The sequence below is a fragment of the Martes martes genome, assembly GCF_963455335.1.
Source record: "Martes martes genome assembly, chromosome: 2".
In the NCBI taxonomy this organism is placed as follows: domain Eukaryota; kingdom Metazoa; phylum Chordata; class Mammalia; order Carnivora; family Mustelidae; genus Martes; species Martes martes.
In genome coordinates, this window is record NC_137889.1 from 90,113,366 (window position 1) to 90,137,576 (window position 24,211).

Here is a 24,211-nt window from a genome sequence, read left to right on the forward strand (position 1 = left end):
TCCTGTCTCTCCCTCTGCCCTTCCCCTGCTCATACTCTCTCTCTAAAATAAATAAGCAAATCTTAAAAAAAAAAAAAAGAGTGTTCAGGTAAGCACACATAGAGAGGCCCTGTGGCAAGGATAAGTTTAGCATGTGTGAGGGACTGAGAGAGGGCCAGAAGGGCAGAACATAGCCGGAAAAGGTGAAGAGTTATATGAGATGGAGGCAAGTAGGTGAGATGGGATCAGTGTGAGTAGTCCTTGGGGAAGGGATCTGGAGCCTTAGCTGCATGTCCTAATCTAGAGCTCAGGGAGGATGTCAGCACTGGAATATAGACATGGTAGTCATCCAAGTACAGACAGTTTTTAAAGCCAGGGTCTGGATGAAAGATCACTGAGAGAGAGAGAGTGTAAAATAAGCAGGGAAGGGGGACAGAATCCAGTCCTGAAAGGCTTCTCCATTTAGAGGCCCAGCAGTGAAGAGGTGCCAGAAGAGAAATTGAGAAGGGCCAGTTTCTGAGGTAGGGGAAAACCAGGAGAGGGAGGCTCATCAAGTTAAGAGAAGAATGTATTTCCAGAAGGAGGAAGTGGCTAATCCTGTCACATACTGCTGAGAGGTCAAGTAAAATTAGATGATTTTTGAGAATGATCCTGTTCAGGTGGAGGGAATGGTGGTACATGAGAAAGAATGAATATTTGCAGAAGCAATGTCCCACAATAGGAGAGGAAAGGAGAGGTGGGATCACATCTGTGTAGAATGTAGGGGCTTAAGCAGAAATATTTATTTTGTTCTAATAAGGAACAGTGGAAATGAGGGTGAGGCGATGGTGGAAATGTGCCTGATGGCTTCAGTTTTCACAGTGACAAAGAGGGTAAGGCTCTCATCTGGGAGTGAGTGAGACAGGAGGAGTGTTAACAGGTTTGGGAATAAAAGGAAGGTGTACGGTAGTTGTCTCAGAGAGTGAGAAGCAAATGTTGTGGGAAATTACTAAATAGTTTTGGGTGCCCATTTGTGATAGCAGGACTGCAAGTCAAATCAGTCAGCACCGTCGGGTGAATCTCTCCAGTGAATGGATTAGCTTCAGTTTTGCTTGTGTTCAAATTTGGAGTAATCCAGACTTGCTTTTAACCACAGATGGAATTTTGTTAGGTAAGTGCAATAGGACAGTGAGAGAGTAGGAAGTATTTGCAAGGGACTTATTATAGTGCTGACCATGGACTCTAAGCTGGGTAAGAATGAGGAGGTGATGAATAATGAACAAACAGTAGGGTCACTGGATTGGTGGTCCTAATGGCCTTGAAGAATGTTGGAGTGGGTTCCGCTCTAAAGTAAGGGTCTTAGTCTGCTCTGCCTGCTAACAAAACACTATAGACTAAGAGGCTTCTGAACAGCAGAAATGTACTTCTCATAGTGCTGGAGTCTGGGAAGTCCAGGATGGAGAGGCCAGCATAGTCAGTGTTTGGTAAGAACATGCTTCCTTACTTACAGACGGCTGTCTTCTTGCTGTGTCTTCACATGGCGGAAGGGGCAAGAGAGCTCTCTGGGGTCTCTTATCAGGGCACTAATCCCATTCATGAGACCTAGTCACCTCCCAAAGGCCCTCTTTATACCGTCGCACTGGGTTTAGAATTTCAACATATGAATTTGGGGGGAACACATTCAGTCCATAACATTCTCCCCCCCCAAAATATTCATGTCCTTCTTGCATGCAGAATACATTCATTCTGTTCCAACAGCCCCCAAAAGTCTTAATTCATTCCAGCACTGAAGAATGTTAGATTGGGAGTTTTAAGAGAATCAGAAAAGGTATCTCATGACCAAAGAAAAGAATGTTTCTTTTCTTTTTTTTTTTTAAGATTTTATTTATTTATTTGGTGGCGGGGAGGTGAGAAAGAGTATCAATGGGGGTGGGAGAGGGCAAAGCGGACTCCCCACTGAGCAGGGACCCCCCCACCCCCACTCCCAACCCGCCAATGATGGGCTCGATCCCAGGACCCTGAGATCATGACCTGAGCTGAAGGCCACCCAAGCACCCCTGAGAATGTTTCTAATAGAGATTTTAGAAGGTGAAACAGTTAATGATGATTATAAAGCATAGGGTATTACCTAGATCTAGGGCAGTGGTTTTCAACTAGGAATGATTTTGCTCGGGAAACATTTGGCAACTCCTGGAGACATTTTAGGTTGTAGTAACTGTAAAGAGGCAGGTGTGTCGGGGTGGCTGCCACCAGCATCTGTGGGCAGAGGCCAGGGCAGCTGCTAAACATCCTATAATGCATAAGAGCCCCACAACAAATAATTATCTGACCCAAAATGTCAATAACATCCATCTTGAAACCCTGGTCCAGGACATGGATAGTTGAGGTGGAACAGAGGAGAAGTATGGAGATGAGATCAAGACTTGAGTGATCTGGTGGGAAATAAATCATGTTTATTAGTTCTGTAGTTGCCAAGAATTTCAGGAAGGATGACAACAAGCATGGCAGTGCCAAGGGAGACAGCAAGGTACTAAAGTTTTCAGTGTTGAAGGGTAGTGACAAGGATATTGGGAGATGATTACTTCAGAGGAGCTGGGATTTTGAAGAGTAGAAGAAATGGTATATAAGTGCCAATAGGGAGCACCTCATTGTCCTAAGTTTCCAGCCATGTGGGGAGAATAAAAGCTTTCTTGTGATTGAGCTAGAGGGAACACGAGGGCTCAGATCAGGAAGCTGAAAGGAACTTCAGAAGTCACGGTTACACATCTTTTTCTGGAAGTTTTTATTTTAGCATTAAATAAAAACAGTGGAGAGTTTTATGACTCATGGAATGGCTGGCTAGCTCAGTTTGTAGAGTATGTGACTCTTGATCTCAGGGTCTTGAGTTCAAGCCCCATGCTGGGCGTAGATAGAAATTACTAAAAAAAAAAAAAAATTTTCCTGATTTATTACAAGTTCATTGGAGGCAGAGGTATAACATGGAGCAGAGCACTAATTCCTTTGGAAGACTATATTAAAACACAGGTTTTTCTTTCCATATAGTGATTTCAGATACCTCTTACCGAGCCATTTCCATTCAAGTATTGTATAGAACCATGGTTCTCAACGTGTGGGCCCTACACCAGAGCAGCAGCATCACATGGGAATTTGCTAGATGTAAATTCTTTTTTTTTTTTTTAAAGATTTATTAATTAATTTATTTGACACAGAGAGAAAGCACAAGCAGGGAGAGCAGCAGGCAGAGGGAAAGGAAGATACAGGCTCCTGCCAAGCAGGGAGCCCAACATGGGGCTCGATCCCAGGATCCTGAGACCATGACCTGAGCTGAAGGCAGCCACTTAACCGACTGAGCCACCCAGGTGACCCTAGATGCGAATTCTTGAGCTCCACCCCTAAATGAGAAAGTGTGGGGATGGGCTCAGCAGTCTATGCTTTAGCAAAATCACCAGGTAATTCTGTTGCATGCCGAAGTTTGAAAACCACTGATTTAAAAGTAAAAATCTATGGGTGATTAGAGGGGAGAAAGAAACCAGTATTTACTGAATACCAACTATAGGGGCACCTGGGTGGCTCAGTTGGTTAAGTGTCTGCCTTTGGCTGAGGTCATGATCCTGGAGTCCCTGCTCAGTGGGGTGTCTGCTTCTCCCTTTCCCTCTGCTCCACCCTCTTCCCCCACCTCTTCACCCCCCCCACCTCCACTCATGCCCACTCTCTCTCTCAAATAAATAAAATCTTTAAAAAAAAAGGAATACCAACTATAATCCAAAGGCTTTGTATACCTAATATCATTTAATCTTAACAGGGAGCCCGGAGAGGTAGGTATTATTATCTCATTTTTTTTTATTGTGGTTAATCTATATAAATATTTTTAACCACGATAAAATATATATAGTATACTTAATAAAATATATTGTATACTTAAGAGTAGTTAAAATAGAAAATTTTATGATATATACATACATACAATTTTGTGGCATTAATTGCATTCACAATATTGTGCAGTCATCACCACTATCCATCTCCAAAACTTTTTTTTTCCAAAAATTTTTTTTATCACTCCATACAGAAACTCTGTAACCATTAAATAATAAGTCTCTATTTATGACAACCCCTCTCCCTGCCCCAAGCCCTGGGTAATCTCTAATCTACTTTCTATGAAGTTGCCAATTTCATAAAAGTGGCATCATACACTATTTGTCCTTTTTTTTTTTTTTTAAGATTTTATTTATTTATTTGACAGAGATCACAAGTAGGCAGAGAGGCAGGCAGAGAGAGATAGAGGGGGAAGCAGGCTCCCCGCTGAGCAGAGAGCCCGATGCAGGGCTCAATCCCAGGACCCTGAGATCATGACCTGAGCTGAAGGCAGAGGCTTTAATCCACTGAGCCACCCAGGCGCCCCCTATTTGTCCTTTTGTATCTGGCTTATTTCACTTAGCATAATGTCTTCAAAGTTCATCCATGTTTCAGCATGTATCAGAATCTCTTTTTATGGTGTTACGGTCCGTGTTCAAAGGAGCGAGACTGATACAAATCGAAGGTCAAGCAAAGCTTTATTTTGCACCAGTATCGAGAATCAAACCGACCTGCCCGGGCGGCCTCTTACAGAGAGAGCAACCCCTCCCAGCCTCATAGACTAACTTTTATAGAGCAAAGACCATGTGGTTGGGCCTGGCCACACACAGGTGGCTAATGAGATTGCAACACACAGAGAAAGTTGCATAGTCATGCTATGTCACACACGGGTAGCCAGTTGAATTACAATTCACCCTATAGTAGCTATTTGAACTAGCCTATCAGCTTGGTCAGAATTGGCGCCCAAAAGGCAGGGTCCACATTCTTTGGTAGTTAGGGAGATAGTATGTGTGCTTTACTGATTGGGTGTCTCCACCTGGCCTGACTCGTCCTTGTATTCTGGGCTCTGTTATCAGGGACTGGTCGACCATATTTTATTGCATAAACAACAAAATGGCTGTTTAATCAGAGATGGAATCACTCTAGCTAAGTAGGCCCTTACAATGGCTGAATATTCCCCTGTGTTTATGCACCATATTTATCTGTTGATGCTGTCATTGGACACCAGCTGTTTCCACCTTTTTGGCTTTTGTGAATAATGCTGCAGTGAATATTGGTGTATAAGTATGGGGTCGAGTCCCTGTTTTCAGTTATTTTGTGTCATTCCATTTTTAAATGATAAAGCTAAGGCTCAGATCAAGCAAAGTGGCCAAGGCTAGGAACTGGAACAGGCCGGCCAATCTGAGAACTCAACCCTTCTGACTACACCTCCTCCCCGCACATACCCTGTCAGAGAGGGTGGGGGCCTACCTACGGCCTGCACCGCAAGCCTTGCCGTGCTATTTATTCCTCAGCGTGTGGGTGTTTTCCTGATCTTTTTCTTTTTCTTTTTTCCCATGAAGGATACCAGTTCTACAGATGTTTGCAGGAAAATCCTGCCAGAAATAAGCCAAATTAGCCAGTCCCTGACAGAAAAATGGATAGCATCAGCAGCAAGAAGCCGTGAACGCGAAGTGGCTAAGAGGTAGCTCTGTCTGATAACTTATAAATCACTGGTATTTGGTTTTGAAGCCATGGGGTCGTTTTATCCTAAACATAAGACAGGGTTTGGCTTTGCTGGGAAAGTATGTGCATTTTAACCATATTCTCTTCTACCACCTCGAAGTTTGCAGATGTCACTGATGATCTCACGTCATTTACTTAACTATATTGAGGACGTACTGTTCCCAGGCACCTTGATAGGCGTGGGAGAGGCAGGAGAGAATAAAAAACATGTTGTGTCTCACAAGGCCTTCATTGAAGTAGACTCTTGGGTATCTTCACAGTTTATACTCCGGGGCGCTATAAATTTCTATTTCCAGAAGGATGGATTTTATTTAAATCCGTGACTTGGTAAAATCAACTATGAAGGGTTTTGGTGACATTTATCAGCACAAAATATATCCAGAATTTGGAAGACTCGTCGGAAAGTAGTTATTTTCCTTGATGATTTCATGTCATTAGTTGTATAATTGGACAAAAGAGGAGTCATGCTTCATAGTACAGTACGACTTAACTCTTGTGTTACTTTTACAGAGAAATTGCGATGATATTTTCATCTTCTGCTTGTCTGACTGCAAGTTTTTTAAAGAAAAGGTAAATTTTTACATGAGATTTACCTTCATTTAAAACACTGGGGAAAGAAAAACACATTGAGAAATATTTAAAATGAAATGCTTTAAGTCAGTCATTTTAATTTGTGAATTGTGTTATCTTTGAACATAAAGTTCAACAAAGAAAACTCTAAAGGTTGTTACAGAATTCTCCCATTTTGTAAAGTAAACACCACTGCAAGTTGTAATTCCTAATTCACAATGTTCACCATCTCTGCCCTGTCCTCCTCTGTGACCTGACAAAAAGGAATGGTGTTCTTTTCAGGATCTTCATGTCCATGAGGGATCATTCCAATGTCGCTATAGTACTTAGAGGCCAAGGCAGCACTCTGCAGTTCTTTTTGTGGTGGGATCAATAGGGGAATCCAGCAACAGGGAAAATAGATTCCATTTATTTTTTTTATTTTTTTTTATTTATTTTTATTTGTTTTTAAAGATTTTATTTATTTATTTGACAGATCACAAGTAGGCAGAGAGGCAGGCAGAGAGAGAAGGGAGGAAGCAGGCTCCCCGCTGAGCAGAGAGCCCGATGCGGGGCTCAATCCCAGGACCCTGGGACCACGACCCGAGCTGAAGGCAGAGGCTTTAACCCACTGAGCCACCCAGGCGCCCCGATTCCATTTATTTTATCTTGAACTAGGTTCAGAGGAAAATCTAATTTCTCTATTTCGTGTCTGATCCAGTCCTATAAACAGCTCTCTTGTGAAGCGCTCAACATTTGGTCTGGTATTTCTTTCCTTCCCTTTATGCTTTATAACACTGTGCCTGGGAACTGTTAAGAGATAAACTGAGGCATATTAAACATTTCAAGATTTATTTAAGCAAATACTGATTCAAACTGGGCAGCACCAAACTGAAATGGTTAGGAGCACTCCACCAACAGGAGCTAAAGGAAAGACATATGTAGAGAAGGTGCAGAAGCAAAGCAAAGCAATTAATTGATCGGCTATAGCTCAAAGCATGGAGAGCTGTTTGTGACTGGTTGTCCTTAGGTTTCGATATCATAACTGAGGTGTTTATAGGCTCAGATTTGGGTTACTTACATAGGCCCCATAGTGATAGAGCCCCCTCAGTGTAATGTCCTCCATGTTTAATTTAACAGTATTTAAGGGTGAAGGTGGATAATAGCATGAAGGGGCCCTTAGGCTGCCCTCTGCCTTCTCTGGCATGTCCGCAGCAGATATCACTCAGTCCAGTCCTCCCCCACTAGGTCAGGTCTCATCCCTCCCTGTTGAATAGGCCCCAAGCTGCCTCACAGATTCTGAAGATAGTTATACACATCTTGTGCCTTCTCCTGGCCAGGGAGGACCAGTAGGTGGCACTCACTTAACCCGTGTTGCAGGCATTCTTTGGCTCTGTGTACCCGCCAGTTGTCCCATTGGTTTTTAAGCCAGCTGCACTCTCAGTCACTCCTTAAGGGGACTGGAAGAACTGTTGAGTCCAGCAACCTCACCTGAGGACCAGAGAAACCCAGGGAAGCTGAATGCCATGGCTTCCTACTGGCAGCCCATAGGCAGTGGCTTTCTAGAGTTCTAAAGAGCATCCCGATTCATCCCACACATCCCGGTCAAGGGAGAGAAGAGAAATCAGACACTGCTTGCCCCTGCCTTCTTCCTCTCCCATTTGCTTTCTTCTTCTTCTTGCCTTCCTTCCAGGAGACAAGTAAGGGACAGGAACTCTGCCATACAGTGTTTCCTCTTTCTTCCCTACTCTAGCCTCAGGCTAATCCTTACTGCATATAGAATGTTTTCCAAGTGATGAATATCATCTTTGTAAAGTGGAAAAGTATCCTCCCAGGAGTGATGACTTTCCAGGTTTGGTTTTAAGATGCCAAAGACTGCAAAGGACAATATATTTTAAAGAGAGAATTATAATACTTTGAGTACTTGGATAAATATTTTAGCCCTGGTATTACTATTGATCCATTAATTCAGCAAGTATAAGGTATTTCTTGATAGAACGTTATAAAAATAAGTTGTTCGATAGATGCAGTCTCTTCAGATATCCCCAACACAACCCAGGAAAGCACAACACCTAGACAAAACTTTGATAGTGTTGCTAAGGGGAAGGCCCGGCGGGCATTTATCAAGAATTGGCAGTTTGGTTTAGGGCAGGCCTTTCAGTTTGGGGGATGGAGGGGTGGGGCTGGGGCCTCGATTAGGACTGGGAAAAGATTAAATGATCCAGGATGGTTGGAAACAGCAAGGCATTGACTTTGAAGCAAGAGAGTCTAAGAATCTTAGGGCATAAATTAATGCTTTCCATTGAGGAGTTAATGGGTCTTTTCAGGAAGTTCCTATAATGCACAATCAAACCACTTGCCTGGGCTTAGGCTCTCTTGAAATAGTGAAGTCATGCTAATGAAACAGAAGAATCCTAAGTAATGGAGATGTAGATGGCAAGGTGTGGCGGGGTTGGGGGGGGGGTTGGAGGGGCTGGGTAGTTTCAGTTAATCTTGCAATTACTGCACCCCACGCTTGTAGCCACTTTAGAGATAATAATTTGTTACCTACTCTCTTTTAGGAGAATATAAATCTTATAAAACTTTTTTGTGCCAAGTAAATTATTTTGAAAGGAGGCAAACTGTAAGACAGAAGTTTGTATCTGCTAACTAATAAAACAATAAATATGTATGAAGTTTAGAAATACTATTTTCCATCTGTTCATGTGTGTTTTTTGTTTTTTGTTTTTAAATTTCTTCTATCCAAAGAGAATCTGTAGAAACGATTTCCATTGATGTGGACTTACAAAAGGCAAGAGATACCTTTGAGAAGTTAACCAAAACAGAATGGATTTCTCTCATGGTAATGGCCAATATTTACTTGAGAAATAGAACAATGGAATTTCTTTATGGGAACCAGTAGATTACAGTTTAGTTTTGTTGGGAGCTGAGTCAGAGGGATGGTGTGTGATCGGGGAGGGGTGGCTGTTCATGAGGTTACCATATTCCAGACACTGTATTAGATGCCGGCACCTTTTTTTTTTTAACTTATAAATCATATATTCGGCAAATGACTTGCATCCAAAATACACAAATCATTTTTGTAACTCAGTAAGAAGAGGAATGACCTAAATTTAAAAAAAGATCAAAAGATTTGAATGGATATTTATGGATAAGCATAGGGAAAGATGCTTAGTACAATTAATCGTTAGGGAAAGGTAAATTAAAACCACAATGAGATATCACTTCACATCCACAATGATGCTCATCATCATAAAGAAAGACAATAACAAGCATTGGTGAGGATACAGAGAACCCGAAAGCCTCATTCATGGCTGGCGGACGTGTATTTCTTTAGAAAACAATTTGGCAGTTTCTCAGAAAAGTTAAACATAGATTTACCGTATGACCAGCCTTCTACTTCTGGATGCTTTTCCAACCCAAATGAAAACACATGTCCACACAAAAGCTCCTATGTAAATGATCATAGCAGCATGTTCATGATTGTCAAAATGTGGAAACAACCCAAATATTTATCAACCAGGAAGTAGATAAATAAAATGTGGTGAATTCATACAATGGAATACTATTCAGCAATAAAAAAGAGAGGTGTTACAGCATAGGTGAGTCTCAAAACATTATGTAATTGAAAGCAGACAAACACAAAAATCACATATTGTTTGATTCCATTTACATGAAATGTTCAGAGACAGCGAATCCATAGAAATAGAAAATAGATTAATGGTTGCATGGAGTGCATAATAGGAAATGTGGTGGTTAAGTAATGGTCTCCCAAGATGTCCATATCTCAATACTCAAAGTCTGTGAGTATGTTACCTTACATGGCAAAAGGAATTTTGCATAGGTCATCAAGTTAACAATCTTGAGATGGGGAGATTATTCTGGATTATCTGGAGGGGCCCAGTGTAATCACAGGAGTATCTATAAAAGGAAGCAGGAATGTCAGAGTTAGAGAGATTTGAAGATGTGTGTTTCTGGGTTTGAGAATGCTGACAGTCTCTAGAAACTAGAGAAACGAAAGAGATGGGATTATCCCAATAAGAAACCACTAGCCAGGGAACAGATTCTCCCCTCGAGCTTCCAGAAGGGATGCAACCTTGGAAATGTCTTTTTTTTTTTTTTTTTTTTTTTCAAATTTGACAGACAGAGATCACAAGCAGGCAGAGAGGCAGGCAGAAAGAGAGAGAGGAGGAAGCAGGCTCCCCACCGAGCAGAGAGCCTGATTCAGGGCTTGATCCCAGGACCCTGGGATCATGACCTGAGCTGAAGGCAGAGGCTTTAACCCACTGAGCCACCCAGGCGTCCCAACCTTGGCAATGTCTTGATTTTAGTCCTGTAAGACCCCTTTTGGACTTCTTCTTCTTCTTCTTTTTTTTTTTTTTTTTTAAGATTTTAATTTATTTATTTGAGAGAGAGAGCATAAGCAGGCAGAGGGCAGAGGAAGAGGGAGAAACAGACTCACTGCTGATCAGGGAGCCCAACGTGGGCCTTAATCCCAGGACCCTGGGATCATGACTTGAGCTGAAGGCAGATTCTGAACTGACTTAGCCACCCAGGTGCTCCTTGTTTTGGACTTCTGACCTCTAGAACTATAAGATAACAAATCAGTGTTTCTTTAAACCACTAAATTTGTGGTTATAGTAACGGTTAGTATGGTTAGTTAGTATAGTTATAATATATAGTATAGTGATTGTTATAGTAATAATAGAAAATAGGGCTAGAGACTATAGGGAAAATCTATTTCTTTGACTTTTTTTAATGATTTTATTTCTTTTTTTTTTAAGATTTTATTTATTTATTTGACAGACAGAGATCACAAGTAGGCAGAGAGGCAGGCAGAGAGAGAGAGGAGGAAGCAGGCTCCCCACTGAGCAGAGAGCCTGATGCAGGCTTGATCCCAGGACTCTGGGATCATGACCTGAGCTGAAGGCAGAGGCTTTAACCCACTGAGCCACCCAGGCGCCCCTAAGATTTTATTTCTTTATTTGACAGAGAGAGAGAGAGCACAAGCAGGTAGAGTGGAAGAGAGAGAAGCAAGCTCCTCACTGAGCAGGGAGCCCAATGCGGGACTTGATCCCATGACCCCGAGATCATGATCTGAGCTAAAGGTAGTTGCTTAACCAACTGAGCCACCCAGGCACCCCTCTGACTTTTCTTGATTTAGAGGCTGCCTGCATTCTTTGGCTAATGGTCCCATATCACTGACTTCTGCTTCCGTGGTCACAACCCCTTCTCTGACTTCTACTCCCTCTTTTAGATATTGGCACTTTTTTAAGCACCTGTTTAAATATATAGTAAATACAGTGTTTTTATTTTCAATATGAAAAGAACAAAGTTTGAGAAGTAAATAATCATTAGCAGATATATGAAAATAGCACTAGTTTGGGAAGCAAGAGAAGCTTTACCTGTACTGGGGGAATGGAAAGCCGGTTCTCTTGAGATCAATGTCAAATCTAGTTGAGCCAAACTGGCTACTGATTCAGTCCTTATGCTGTTTGGGTCACATTTTCTTTACTTTTTTTATTGGGCTCATTATTTATGGAGTTCCTCTTCAAGATCTATTCTAGTTTAGTATTTTGTGATTCTGGGCTGTGTTGGAAAATTTTCCCTCTACCAACTTAGGTTCATGTGTTTGGGGGCCTGTGAACTGACAATAGACTGAGTAACAGAAGAAAGCGAGTTTTATTCCATGCTTCTGGGGGGCATTCAGATGAAGAAACTCCCCAAGAGCTAACAATGAGAGCTTATCTACCAATTAATAGGGTAAAGGAAATTAGAGAGAAGAAGCTTCTATGAGAAAACAAATGGAATTTTCAGGGAGACAAATGGGCTTTAAGGGAGCCGAATGGAAGATAGGACAGCTTGCGATAATGTTTGTTTATGCAATTTCTTATCCAAGTGCAAGTGGCTGGTCTTTCCCTGGCAGTGAAGCTTGCCCTCCAAGGACATCCATGGCTGCCTTACTCTGGGAAGGCCCTGCCTTTAGTCAGATAAGGGAAATCTGAAGGCTTCTTTCTGCATCAGCAATATCACACATGCTTTTGGGTTAAAGTCATCTTTATACTGGGTCCCTACATTTGGAAGGGAAAGGGGGAAAGTGCTCTTTAATATGGGGTAGATACAATATTTTTATTTTCAAGACAAAGAAGTAAGAATAGTAGATGTTATTGAATGTATTTAAAAAATAAATACATCTAGGTAATATGGGAGATAACTTGGGGTGCTCTTCCCAGTGTGAGTTCCAAGGAACACTGGTTTCACAGAATGCTCCCTGAAAGCAGGTTCTAAGTGAAACAACTTTGGAAACGCTGCATACCATTATGGAGTCATGACGTACATCAGGAAATTAAAGATTCTACGATGTCACACACCAAAAGACATCTAGCTGTTTTAGCCATTTTTCTCGAAGTTATCTGACCCTGTGACACTATTTTCCCATCTATGACTACTAGCACTCCATAGAAATCATGTTCTTCTGGACATCTGAGAAAACAACTTGTAAGAACACTAATGTAATAATAATATATAGTACTTTTATTATTGCATATATAATCTTATTTAATCCTTATGACATGTAGAGATAGACACTGTCCTTAAGAGTAACTAGCTCTATTAAAGAGACTAAGTGAGGCTAGCTGTTGTAACAAACAACATCTGAATCTCAGTGGCTTGACACAATGAAGACTTCTTTCCACATCATAGTCTATTGACAGTTGGAGACAGGAAGCGCATGCAAAGGGGAGAAAAAAGAAATATTTTCCCTTTACCCATCTTAGTTTCACTGGCGGGGGCCCAGCATATTGGACTGAGAAAAGACAGATTAATAGGAGAAAAATAAACAGAAGTGTATTAACGTGTGCATGCTGCATATACAGTCAGTGATGAGTAACTACAGGGGTGGTTAGAACTTGCCTATATATATATATAGCATCTTAGCAAAGAACAATAATTTTGTAGAGAGGAGACAACACAAAGGAAAAGGACTTTGAGCTTCTAAGGGTGCCAAATTGCAGGAAGGCAAATATCCGGGGATACTGATAGTAGGTAAGGTCTAGTTTGTAAGGTTGTTTGTGTAGACCCTTTCTCAGTGCCTGCTCATCTCCCCTAATTAAGGTTGTTACCCTTCTCCTGGTACAGGAAGTTAGGGGCAAGAGGACACCTTCACAAAGGGAATTTATATCCTGTTTTAAAGTAGATAGAGGGAAACCAGAGAGCTTGTTTTGTACCTGCTTTTTCTCACTTGCCTGCAGCTCAAAATAATCCTCCTGCCAGAGGGGCATATTTTTGAGTGGCATATTCTGCTACCCTTCCCACCTCTGCATAGGTTCATTGAGGAGTGATTTGGGCTCCTTTCTTGAGTCCTAGGCCCTGAGGCCATGAAATCCTCCAGATCTTTTGTATTTGGTTGGCAGATAAGAAAAGAGAGTATGGGAGGTCCCATGAGGGGCTTCAGGGGTCATACCTGGAAGTGATATACATCACCCTCACTCGTATCTTGTTAGCCAGAACTCAATCATTTGGCCCCACATAACTGCAGAGAGGCTGGAAATGCCATCTTCCTGTGAGCCCAGGAGGAAAACGAAACAGGATTGGTGAGGTGAACAATATGGCATTATCTCTGCCATGTTAGATTTAAGTCAGATAGATCTGGGTATGGATCCTTGATCTGTCAATCTCTAATTGGGTGACCTCCATGATTCACACAGTATGTACATGTACATGTGATTTCACTTTATTTCCCTCACACAACCCAATATAAAACAGAGAGGATGACTCTCACATAACACTTTTGGGGAATTTGGGGTGCAAGGAATGATGGAGTTTGAACAGTAGGTTTGAGGAAAACTGAATTATTTTTCCACTGGAAAATGGTGGAATAAAACACCTAGTCCCATAGCTTGTTTTCACTATAATCTGTATCTAATGGATGCTGGGCCCTTCCTGTTCCTTTCAACTACAGATAACTACATGTCTCAGGGATAATCTGCTCAGTGCTCTCCCATGTCGTTCTTCTCACCGAGAAGCATTATCAGTTTTCCTTCTGCTCCCAGAATGTCCTGTGATACATGATTCTAGGAACAGGAGGAGTCTGTTGGTTCCATTTGTAGAAGCTGTTTGTAAGATGAGTGACCGATCTTCACGAGTTCTGAGTAAGTTTGATTACTTCTGTCACTTTATCTGTACTCTCAGTAGAGAATCACTGAAGTAAAAGTTGGAGCAAATTTTGGATACAAGATTTAAAAATACACACATGTTTGGGTATATGGTATCTGAATGTTTGAAAAGATTAACCTAATATTACAATCATCACTGTTATACAAAGCATGTGTAACTCTTAGGTTTGGGTATCGCTTTGACATCAGAATTTAATAACTATAGAGGATCCAGTAAAGATATATCCATACTTTAACACTTTGTTCATGTTTTAAAACTTGAGACATTTTGACCTGCATGGGAGCAAAATTTGCCATCCCAAAATGTGTCTCTCTAGCATGTGGATTATTCTAGACTATTTTTAAGAAATAGAAGGCTCAGGAGGAACCACTGACCTTCCCCCTAACTGCCTAAAAGATGTAAAAGATAAAGCCTGCTCCAGGAAGGGAGCTATCACCATAGGTAACTATAGTATAATATGAATTAGGTGTGGTAGACAGGGAAGAACTAAGCAAAGTCTGTTAAAATTCCCCTCTGTATTCCTTTGTTTCCAAATGGCCCAGCAAACATTTGTTTACCAAACATTTACTCTTTTTCATCTTCCTGTGAATTGTCTTCCTTCCTTTTGAAGACTCAGACTCCTACCCTCTTCTCCTTAACTCTGCACAGCATATAAGCCTTAACTGTCTGACTGCCTCTGGGCCTCATATTCTTATAGAGCCCTTATACATACAAAATTAAATTTGATTTTCTGTTAATCTGTCTCATTAATTTAATTCTTAGACCAGCCAAAAGAAACTTGAAGGGAAGGGGAAAGTTTTTCCTTCCCAACAGATCAGTGATGAAAAACAAATGTTAAACTTTGTATTCTTATGTATTGCATTCAGTGCTATGGAATTTCCTTTTACAATTTTAAGCTAATGTTCAAGGTCCAAAGCTTTAAAGGTACAAAGGATATATATGATGAAATATAAGCCATCCAGTTCCCCTCCCAGAAAGCAGTTACAGAATATAGTTTTTTTGTGTAAACTTTGAAAGATATGTATTTTAAAAAATAGAGACATATATTCTTTCTTTTCTTTTTTTTATTTAATTTAATTTAATTTACTTATTTATTTGACAGAGAGAGATACAGCCAGAGAGGGAACACAAGCAGGGGGAGTGGGAAAGGGAGAAGCAGTCTCCCCGATGATCAGGGAGCTGGATGTGGGGCCCGATCCCAGGACCCTGGGATCATGACCTGAGCTGAAGGCAGACACTTAACCCACTGAGCCACCCAGGCACCGCTCTTTTTCTATTTTTTTAATGGTTGCACACCATTCACATTTTTTGGCAACTTACCTTTTCCCATCAACATTTTATTGTAAGGATATGTTTGTTCTGTTATAGGAATTGCCTGGTTCTATTTAATGGCTTATTAGTATTCTATTGGGAGGATATACTATAAATAGCTTTTTCTAAGCTTTTGCTATTATAATAGTGCTAACATGTTTTTCTTTATATGTATATACATTTACACAGATAGGGAAAATTCCAGAAGGAAAATTATTGGATCAAATTGTATGTGCATTTAAAATTTTGAGAGATTTTGCCAAATGACCCTGCACAGAACTTTAAGTGGTCAAAATTCATATTGTAGTCTTGTAAATCACATGTAAAAGTGCAACATGACAGCCTTGACAGAGGATATACAAATTTATACTACATCAACAAATACAACAGCATCAGCCCACGCATTTTTCTACAGGATTATCAAACTGGTATTTGCCTTTCTGAAGAATCTCTTATTTTGAATTTTGATTTCCTCTTTTTTTTTTCTTTAAAAGATTTTATTTATTTATTTATTTGACAGAAATAAAGAGAGAGACTGTGCACAAGCAGGAGGAGTGGGAGAGGGAGAAGCTGGCTCCCCATTGAGCAGGGAACCCAACACAATGAGGGGCTTAATCCCAGGACCCTGAGATCATGACCTGAGCCAAAAGCAGTCACTTAACCAACTAAGCCACCCAGGCACCCAGAATTTTGATTTTCCAATTATGAATGAGATAGTGCTGGTTTTCCTATATCTCAATTCCATTTTCTGGGAACTATCAGTTCTTCCCTCTTAACCCATTTTTCCATGTGTTGTTGTTAGTGTTTTTGTTTTTTATTTAGGAGCTCTTTTTTAAAAATTTTGTTATTTGACAGACAGAGATCACAAGTAGGCAGAGAGGCAGGCAGAGAAAGAGAGAGGGAGAAGCAGGCTCCCTGCTGAGCAGAGAGCCTGATGCAGGGCTCCATCCCAGGACCCTGGGATCATGACCTGAGCCGAAGGCAGAGGCTGAACCCACTGAGCCACCCAGGCGCCAATGATTAAGGCAATTAATACTTAATCAATAATATGAATTACATATCTTTTTTCTCTGGGTTATTATTATTATTTTTTTACTTTGTGGTACTTTTGAATTCATAATTATTCTACAACATTTTTATGAAGGGGTGCATTGGTGGCTCCATTAGTTGAGGATCCAACTCTTGGTTTCAGCTTGGGTGGTGATCTCAGGGTAGTAAGATCAGAACACCCCCCACCCCCACCCCTGCACTCAGTGCTCAGCAGGGAGTCGGCTTGGGATTCTTTCCCTCTTCCTCTGCCCATCCCCCTGCTCTCACTTGCTATCTATCTCTCTCTCTCTCAAGTGAATAAATCTTAAAAAGAAAACAAAGAGCAAAGAACAACAACAAAAATTTTGTTACTTTAAAACATTTTTATGAAGTCTAGTATGTGAACATTTTCTTTTATGGTTTCTGAGTTTAGATCATACTTCAGAAAGCCTACCTCACTGAAATTAAAAAAAAAAAAAAAAAAAAAAAAAATCCCCAGGCACCTGGGTGGCTCAATCAGTTGAACATCTGCCTTTGGCTCAGGTCACGATTCCAGGGTCCTAGATTGAGTCCTGCATGGAGCTCCCTGCTCTGTGGGGAGCCTCCTTCTCCACTTGCCCCTTCTTCCACTCATTCTCTCAATCTCTCTCTCTAACATAAATAAAATCTTTTAAAAAAGATTCCCATGCTCCTATTAGAATTTTTTTAGGTTTCATTTATTTAACTAATCTCTATACTCAAAATGGGTCTTGAATTCATGACCCTGAAATCATGAGTCACACACTCCTCCAACTGAGCCAGTCAGGTGTCCCCCTTTTCTTTTTTGAAGTAGGCGCCATGCCCAACATGGGGCTTGAACTCATGACCCTGAGATCAAGAGTAACATGTTCTACTTACTGAATGAGCCAGCCAGGCAGGCGGCCCTCTCCTCCTAGAATTCTTATTGTTTCATTTTTATGTTTAAATCTTTGATCCATATGGAGTTTATCTTGATTAAACTTTATTTTTTCTGTGTCAGTTTTCAATTGTCCCCACACATTTATTGAATTATGTGTTTCATTCCCACTAATGTGCAATGCCACTTTTATCATATGCTAAAATGTCATGCATATTTGAGTCTATTTATGGAATCTCTACTTTATAAATCTGCCTTTCATGCATCTGCATCATATTATTTTACTAGTATTAGCTATTTTAACATTTGGTAGGTTCGTTTTCTGAGAATTATCCTTTAAAGATACAAAAATCCAAGTTGGAACCAAGTAATATTACAATATTATTATTGAGTTAGTTTAAAAAATATACCCATATATACCAGGTATTCATAGAGTCTGAAAACATAGATACTATTTTTTTCAGATTGAAAGTGTTCTTTTTTTTTTTTTTAAGGATTTTATTTATTTATTTGACAGACAGAGATCACAAGTAGGCAGAGAGACAGGCAGAGAGAGGAGGAAGCAGGCTCCCTTGCTGAGCAGAAAGCCTGATTCGGGCTCAATCCCAGGACTCTGGGATCATGACCTGAGGCAAAGGCAGAGGCCTTAACTAACTGAGCCACCCAGGTGCCCCAAGATTGAAAGTGTCCTTGATAAAGGGTACCTTGGTGGTTCAGTCATGATCCTGGGGTCCTGGGATGGAGCCCTGCATTGGGCTCCCTGCTTAGCTGGGTGCCTGCTTCTGCAGCTCCCTCTGTTGTTTCCCCTGCTTCTGCTCTCCGGCGCTCTCTCACTCTCTGTCAAATAAATAAATAAAATCTTTAAAAAAAAAAGAAAAGAAAAGATAATGTCCTTGGTGACATGATATGCATGTATGTGTGTGTTTGTGTGTATTCTTATGTATGTTTTCAGACTTTTAGATACTCCATGGAATTTTCAGTTTGAAAATCATGCAACCAGTCAAGTAGTCAGGTATTAACAGGATCTACGAGCAAGGTTCTTCAGAATCCTAAATTCGAGCTTTTAATTCCAATGATACTAAATTCACATCTATGAGTAATAAATGTCCAGGATGATATCCTGATACAAGATACTTTATAGATTTTGCCATCAGAAATGGAAACTATTACCTATTTCATACATTAAAGAACCCAGTAGAAATGGGGATTTTTTTTTTGGAGACTGCATATTTATTGTGGCTGATTTTATACCCCTCAGAGCAGTGTTTGGCATCTTTGCAAGAATCTTCTCTCAACAAAATGGTCCAGATGCTTAAAACTGCCATTATCTCCCAGCTGTATCAGTGGACTGGAACCAGTCAAAATTACTGCAGTCTTAAAGCTCTTCTAGGAGTGATGAAAGAAGTACATAAGGTAAGGGTTCCTCTGAGGGAATGTATATACCATTTTACTCGAAATCCCTCTGGTCTTGGCCAACTGGAGTCCTCTTTTGTTTTGTTTCTAAATCAGAAAGAAAATGTTTTATTCTGTCCTTAGTAATTCAGAATTTTGCTTGTTTTGCTGACTGGCTGGACCCTAGCCATAGACTACATATTTTATATATATAACATATTTTATGTAATATATATTAGATGCACAAATACTCAAAAAATGAGAATGACTCAGCATTTTCAGTAGAGTACACAACATAATCTAGAAGTAATTTAAACTTAGGTTACTAATAAACCTAATGATTGTTGAGGGAGAAGGAGGAGCTAGAGCATTTTAAATAAAAGAGCAGAATTAAATTAGTATTGTTCAATTAAAAATAATTAGCTAATGGGGTGGCAATCCTTATATCAGATCAATTAGATTTTAAGCCAAAGGCTATAATAAGAGATGAGGAAGGACACTATATCATACTCAAAGGGTCTGTCCAAGAAGATCTAACAATTTTAAATATCTATGCCCCTAACATGGGAGCAGCCAACTATATAAACCAATTAATAACAAAATCAAAGAAATACATCGACAATAATACAATAATAGTAGGGGACTTTAACACTCCCCTCACTGAAATGGACAGATCATCCAAGCAAAAGATCAACAAGGAAATAAAGGCCTTAAATGACACACTGGACCAGATGAACATCACAGATATATTCAGAACATTCCATCCCAAAGCAACAGAATACACATTCTTCTCTAGTGCACATGAAACAGTCTCCAGAATAGATCCCATCCTGGGTCATAAATCAGGTCTCAACCAGTATCAAAAGATTGGGATCATTCCCTGCATATTTTCAGACCACAATGCTTTGAAGCTAGAACTCAATCACAAGAGGAAATTTGGAAAGAACCCAAATACACGGAGACTAAACACCATCCTTCTAAAGAATGAATGGGTCAACCAAGAAATTAAAGAAGAATTGAAAAAATTCATGGAAACAAATGATAATGAAAACACAACAGTTCAAAATCTGTGGGACACAGCAAAGGCAGTCCTGAGAGGAAAATATATAGCGATACAAGCCTTTCTCAATAAATAAGAAAGTTCTCAAATACACAACCTAACTCTACACCTAAAGGAGCTGGAGAAAGAACAACAAAGAAAGCCTAAACCCAGCAGGAGAAATCATAAAGATCAGAGCAGAAATCAATGAAATCGAAACCAAAAAGCAATAGAACAAATCAACGAAACTAGGAGCTGGTTCTTTGAAAGAATTAATAAGATTGACAAAACCCTGGCCAGATTTACCAAAAAGAAAAGAGAAAGGACCCAAATAAATAAAATCATGAATGAAAGAGGAGAGATCACAACCAACACCAAAGAAATGCAAACAATTATAAGAACATACTATGAGCAACTCTACGCCAACAAATTTGACAATCTGGAAGAAATGAATGCATTCCTAGAGACATATAAACTACCACAACTGAACCAGGAAGAAATAGAAAACCTGAACAGACCCATAACCAGTAAGGAGATTGAAACAGTCATCAAAAATCTCCAAACAAACAAAAGCCCAGTGCTAGACAGCTTCCCAAGGGAATTCTACCAAACATTTAAAGAAGAATTAATTCCTATTCTCCTGAAACTGTTCCAAAAAATAGAAATGGAAGAAAAACTTCCAAACTCATGTTATGAGGCCAGCATCACCTTGATCCCAAAACCAGACAAGGATCCCATCAAAAAAGAGAATTACAGACCAATATCCTTGATGAACACAGATGCAAAAAGTCTCACCAAAATACTGGCCAGTAGGATCCAAAGTACATTAAAAGGATTATTCACCATGACCAAGGGGGATTTATTCTAGGGCTGCAAGGTTGGTTCAATATCTGCAAATCAGTGTGATACAATACATTAATAAAAGAAAGAACAAGAACCATATGATACTCTCAATAGATGCTGAAAAAGCATTTGACAAAGTACAGCATCCCTTCCTGATCAAAACTCTTCAAAGTGTAGGGATAGAGGGCACATACCTCAATATTATCAAAGCCATCTATGAAAAACTCACCGCAAATATCATTCTCAATGGAGAAAAACTGAAAGCTTTTCCGCTAATGTCAGGAACATGGCAGGGATGTCCATTATCACCATTGCTATTCAACATAGTACTAGAAGTCCTAGCCTCAGCAATCAGATGACAAAAATAAATTAAAGGCACCCAAATTGGCAAAGAAGTAGTCAAACTATCACTCTTTGCAGATGATATGATACTATATGTGGAAAACCCAAAAGACTCCACTCCAAAACTGCTAGAACTTGTACAGGAATTCAGTAAAGTGTCAGGATATTAAAACCAATGCACAGAAATCAGTTGCATTTCTCTGCACCAACAACAAGACAGAAGAAAGAGAAATTAAGGAGTCAATCCCATTTACAATTGTACCCAAAACCATAAGATACCTAGGAATAAACCTAACCAAAGAGGCAAAGAATCTATACTCAGAAAACTATAAAGTACTCATGAAAGAAATTGAGGAAGACACAAAGAAATGGAAAAATGTTCCAAGCTCATGGATTGGAAGAACAAATATTGTGAAAATGACTATGCTACCTAAAGCAATCTACACATTTAATGCAATCCCTATCAAAATCCCACCCATTTTTTTCAAAGAAATGGAACAAATAAAATTTATATGGAACCAGAAAAGACCTCAAATAGCCAAAGGAATATTGAAAAAGAAAGCCAAAGTGGGTGACATCACAATTCCGAATTTCAAGCTCTATTACAAAGCTGTCATCATCAAGACAGTATGGTACTGGCACAAAAACAGACACATAGATCAATCGAACAGAATAGAGAGCCCAGAAATAGACCCTCAACTCTATGGTCAACTAATCTTCGACAAAGCAGGAAAGAATATCCAATGGAAAAAAAGACAGCCTCTTCAACAAACAGTGTTGGGAAAATTGGACAGCCACATGCAGAAAAATGAAATTGGATCATTTCCTTACACCACACATGAAAATAGACTCAAAATGGATGAAGGACCTCAATGTGAGAAAGAAATCCATCAAAATCCTTGAGGAGAACACAGGCAGCAACCTCTCCCACCTCAGCCACAGCAACTTCTTCCTAGGAACATCGCCAAAGGCAAGGGAAGCAAGGGCAAAAATGAACTAGTGGGACTTCATCAAGGATCAAAAGCTTTTGCACAGCAAAGGAAACAGTTAACAAAACCAAAAGACAACTGACAGAATGGGAGAAGATATTTGCAAATGACATATCAGGTCAAGGTCTAGTATCCAAAATCTATAAAGAACTTATCAAACTCAACACCCAAAGAACAAATAATCCAATCAAGAAATGGGCAGAGGACATGAACAGACATTTCTGCAAAGAAGACATCCAGATGGCCAACAGACACATGAAAAAGTGCTCCACATCACTCGGTATCAGGGAAATACAAATCAAAACCACAATGAAATACCACCTCACACCAGTCAGAATGGCTAAAATTAACAAGTCAGGAAATGACAGATGCTGGCGAGGATGTGGAGAAAGGGGAACCCTTCTACACTGTTGGTGGGAATGCAAGCTGGTGCAGCCACTCTGGAAAACAGCGTGAAGATTCCTCAAAAAGTTGAAAATAGCGCTACCCTATGACCCAGCAGTTGCACTACTGGGTATTTACCCAAAGATGCAAGTGTAGTGATTGGAAGGGGCACATGCACCCGAATGTTTATAGCAGCAATGTCCACAATAGCCAAACTATGTCCATCAACAGATGAATGGATAAAGAAGAGGTGGTATATATATACACAATGGAATACTATGCATCCATCAAAAGAAATGAAATCTTGCCATTTGTGACAACGTGGATTGAACTAGAGGGTATTATGCTTAGCGAAATAAGTCAATTGGAGAAAGACAACTATCATATGATCTCCCTGATATGAGGAAGTGGAGATGCAATGTGGGGGATTTGGGGAGTAGGAAAAGAATAAATGAAACAAGATGGGATTGGGAGGGAGACAAACCAAAAAAGTCTCTTAATCTCACAAAACAAACTGAGGGTTGCTGGGGGGAGTGGGGAGGGAGAGGGTGGTGGGGTTATGGACATTGGGGAGGGTATGTGCTATGGTGAGTGCTGTGAAGTGTATAAACCTGGCAATTTACAGACCTGTACCCCTGGGGCTAATAATACATTGTATGTTTATAAAAAATTAAAAAATAAAGAAAATAAAAAATAAAAAAATAATTAGCTAAGATGATTTTATAAATATAAATTGCCAAATACAATCAAAATCAATTTCTCCACACAATATCAATCCCAATAGGAGAAAATATTATGTACAAAATTAGTGCTGAAGTGTTAATGCACTGATTATTTCTAAAGTAGTATATTTCCTTTCACCTAGCTTTATTGAGATATAATTGACATATTACATTGTGTGAGTTTAAGGTGTGCAACATATTGCTTTGATACACTTATACTTATTTGGTATACTGATTCATTTTATAATTGGAAGTTTGTACCCTTTGACCAATATCCCCTGATTTCCCCCATCCACTTGTCCCTGACAGCCACCATTCTACTTTGTGTTTCTGAGTTTGGCTCATACATATGTATTTTTCTTTCTCTAATTTATTTCACTTAAAATAATGTCCTGCAAATCCACTCCACCCATGTTGTCATAAAGGCAGGATTTCCTTCTGTGTCGTGGCCAGATAATATTTAGGGTATATATACATTTTCTTTATCCATTCATCCATCCAGGATGAATGTTTCTATGTCTTGGCTTTTATAAAAAATGCTGCATTGAACCTGGGGGGTACATGTATCTCTTTGAGACACTGATTTCATATTCTTTGAAATGAATATATTTATTCAGATGAATATTTTTTAAATACACTCAGAAGTGGGATTGCTGGATCATATGATGGTTCTATTTTTAATTTCTTGAGGAACCTCCATACTGTTTTCCACAGGGGTTGCACCAATTAACAGCCCTACCTGCAGTGTTCAAGGGTTCCCTTTTCTCTGTATCCTTGCCAACACTTATCTCTTGTCTTTCTTGTCTTTCTGATGACAGCCATTCTCATTGTGTAGCTTTGGGTTGCGTTTCTCCGATGATTAGGGATGTTGAACATCTTTTCCTGTACCTGTCGGAGATCTGTAGGTCTTCTTTGGGAAAACAGCTATTCAGTCTCTCTGCTCATTTTTAAATCAGATGTTTTTGTTTTATTTGCTCAGTGGCATGTGTTCTGTATATATTTTAGG

General features: G+C 39.9%; 1 protein-coding gene across 1 annotated transcript in view; it reads left to right on the forward strand.

The window, feature by feature from the left end:
• Positions 1-24,211, forward strand: part of HERC6 (HECT and RLD domain containing E3 ubiquitin protein ligase family member 6) — a 60,484-nt gene that overhangs the window by 18,658 nt on the left and 17,615 nt on the right. The window contains exons 9-13 of the mRNA XM_080830772.1: positions 5,373-5,494; positions 6,046-6,105; positions 8,833-8,926; positions 14,045-14,234; positions 18,753-18,907. Of these exons, the coding sequence (XP_080686898.1) occupies positions 5,373-5,494; positions 6,046-6,105; positions 8,833-8,926; positions 14,045-14,234; positions 18,753-18,907 (621 nt within the window). The remainder of the gene's footprint in view (positions 1-5,372; positions 5,495-6,045; positions 6,106-8,832; positions 8,927-14,044; positions 14,235-18,752; positions 18,908-24,211) is intronic.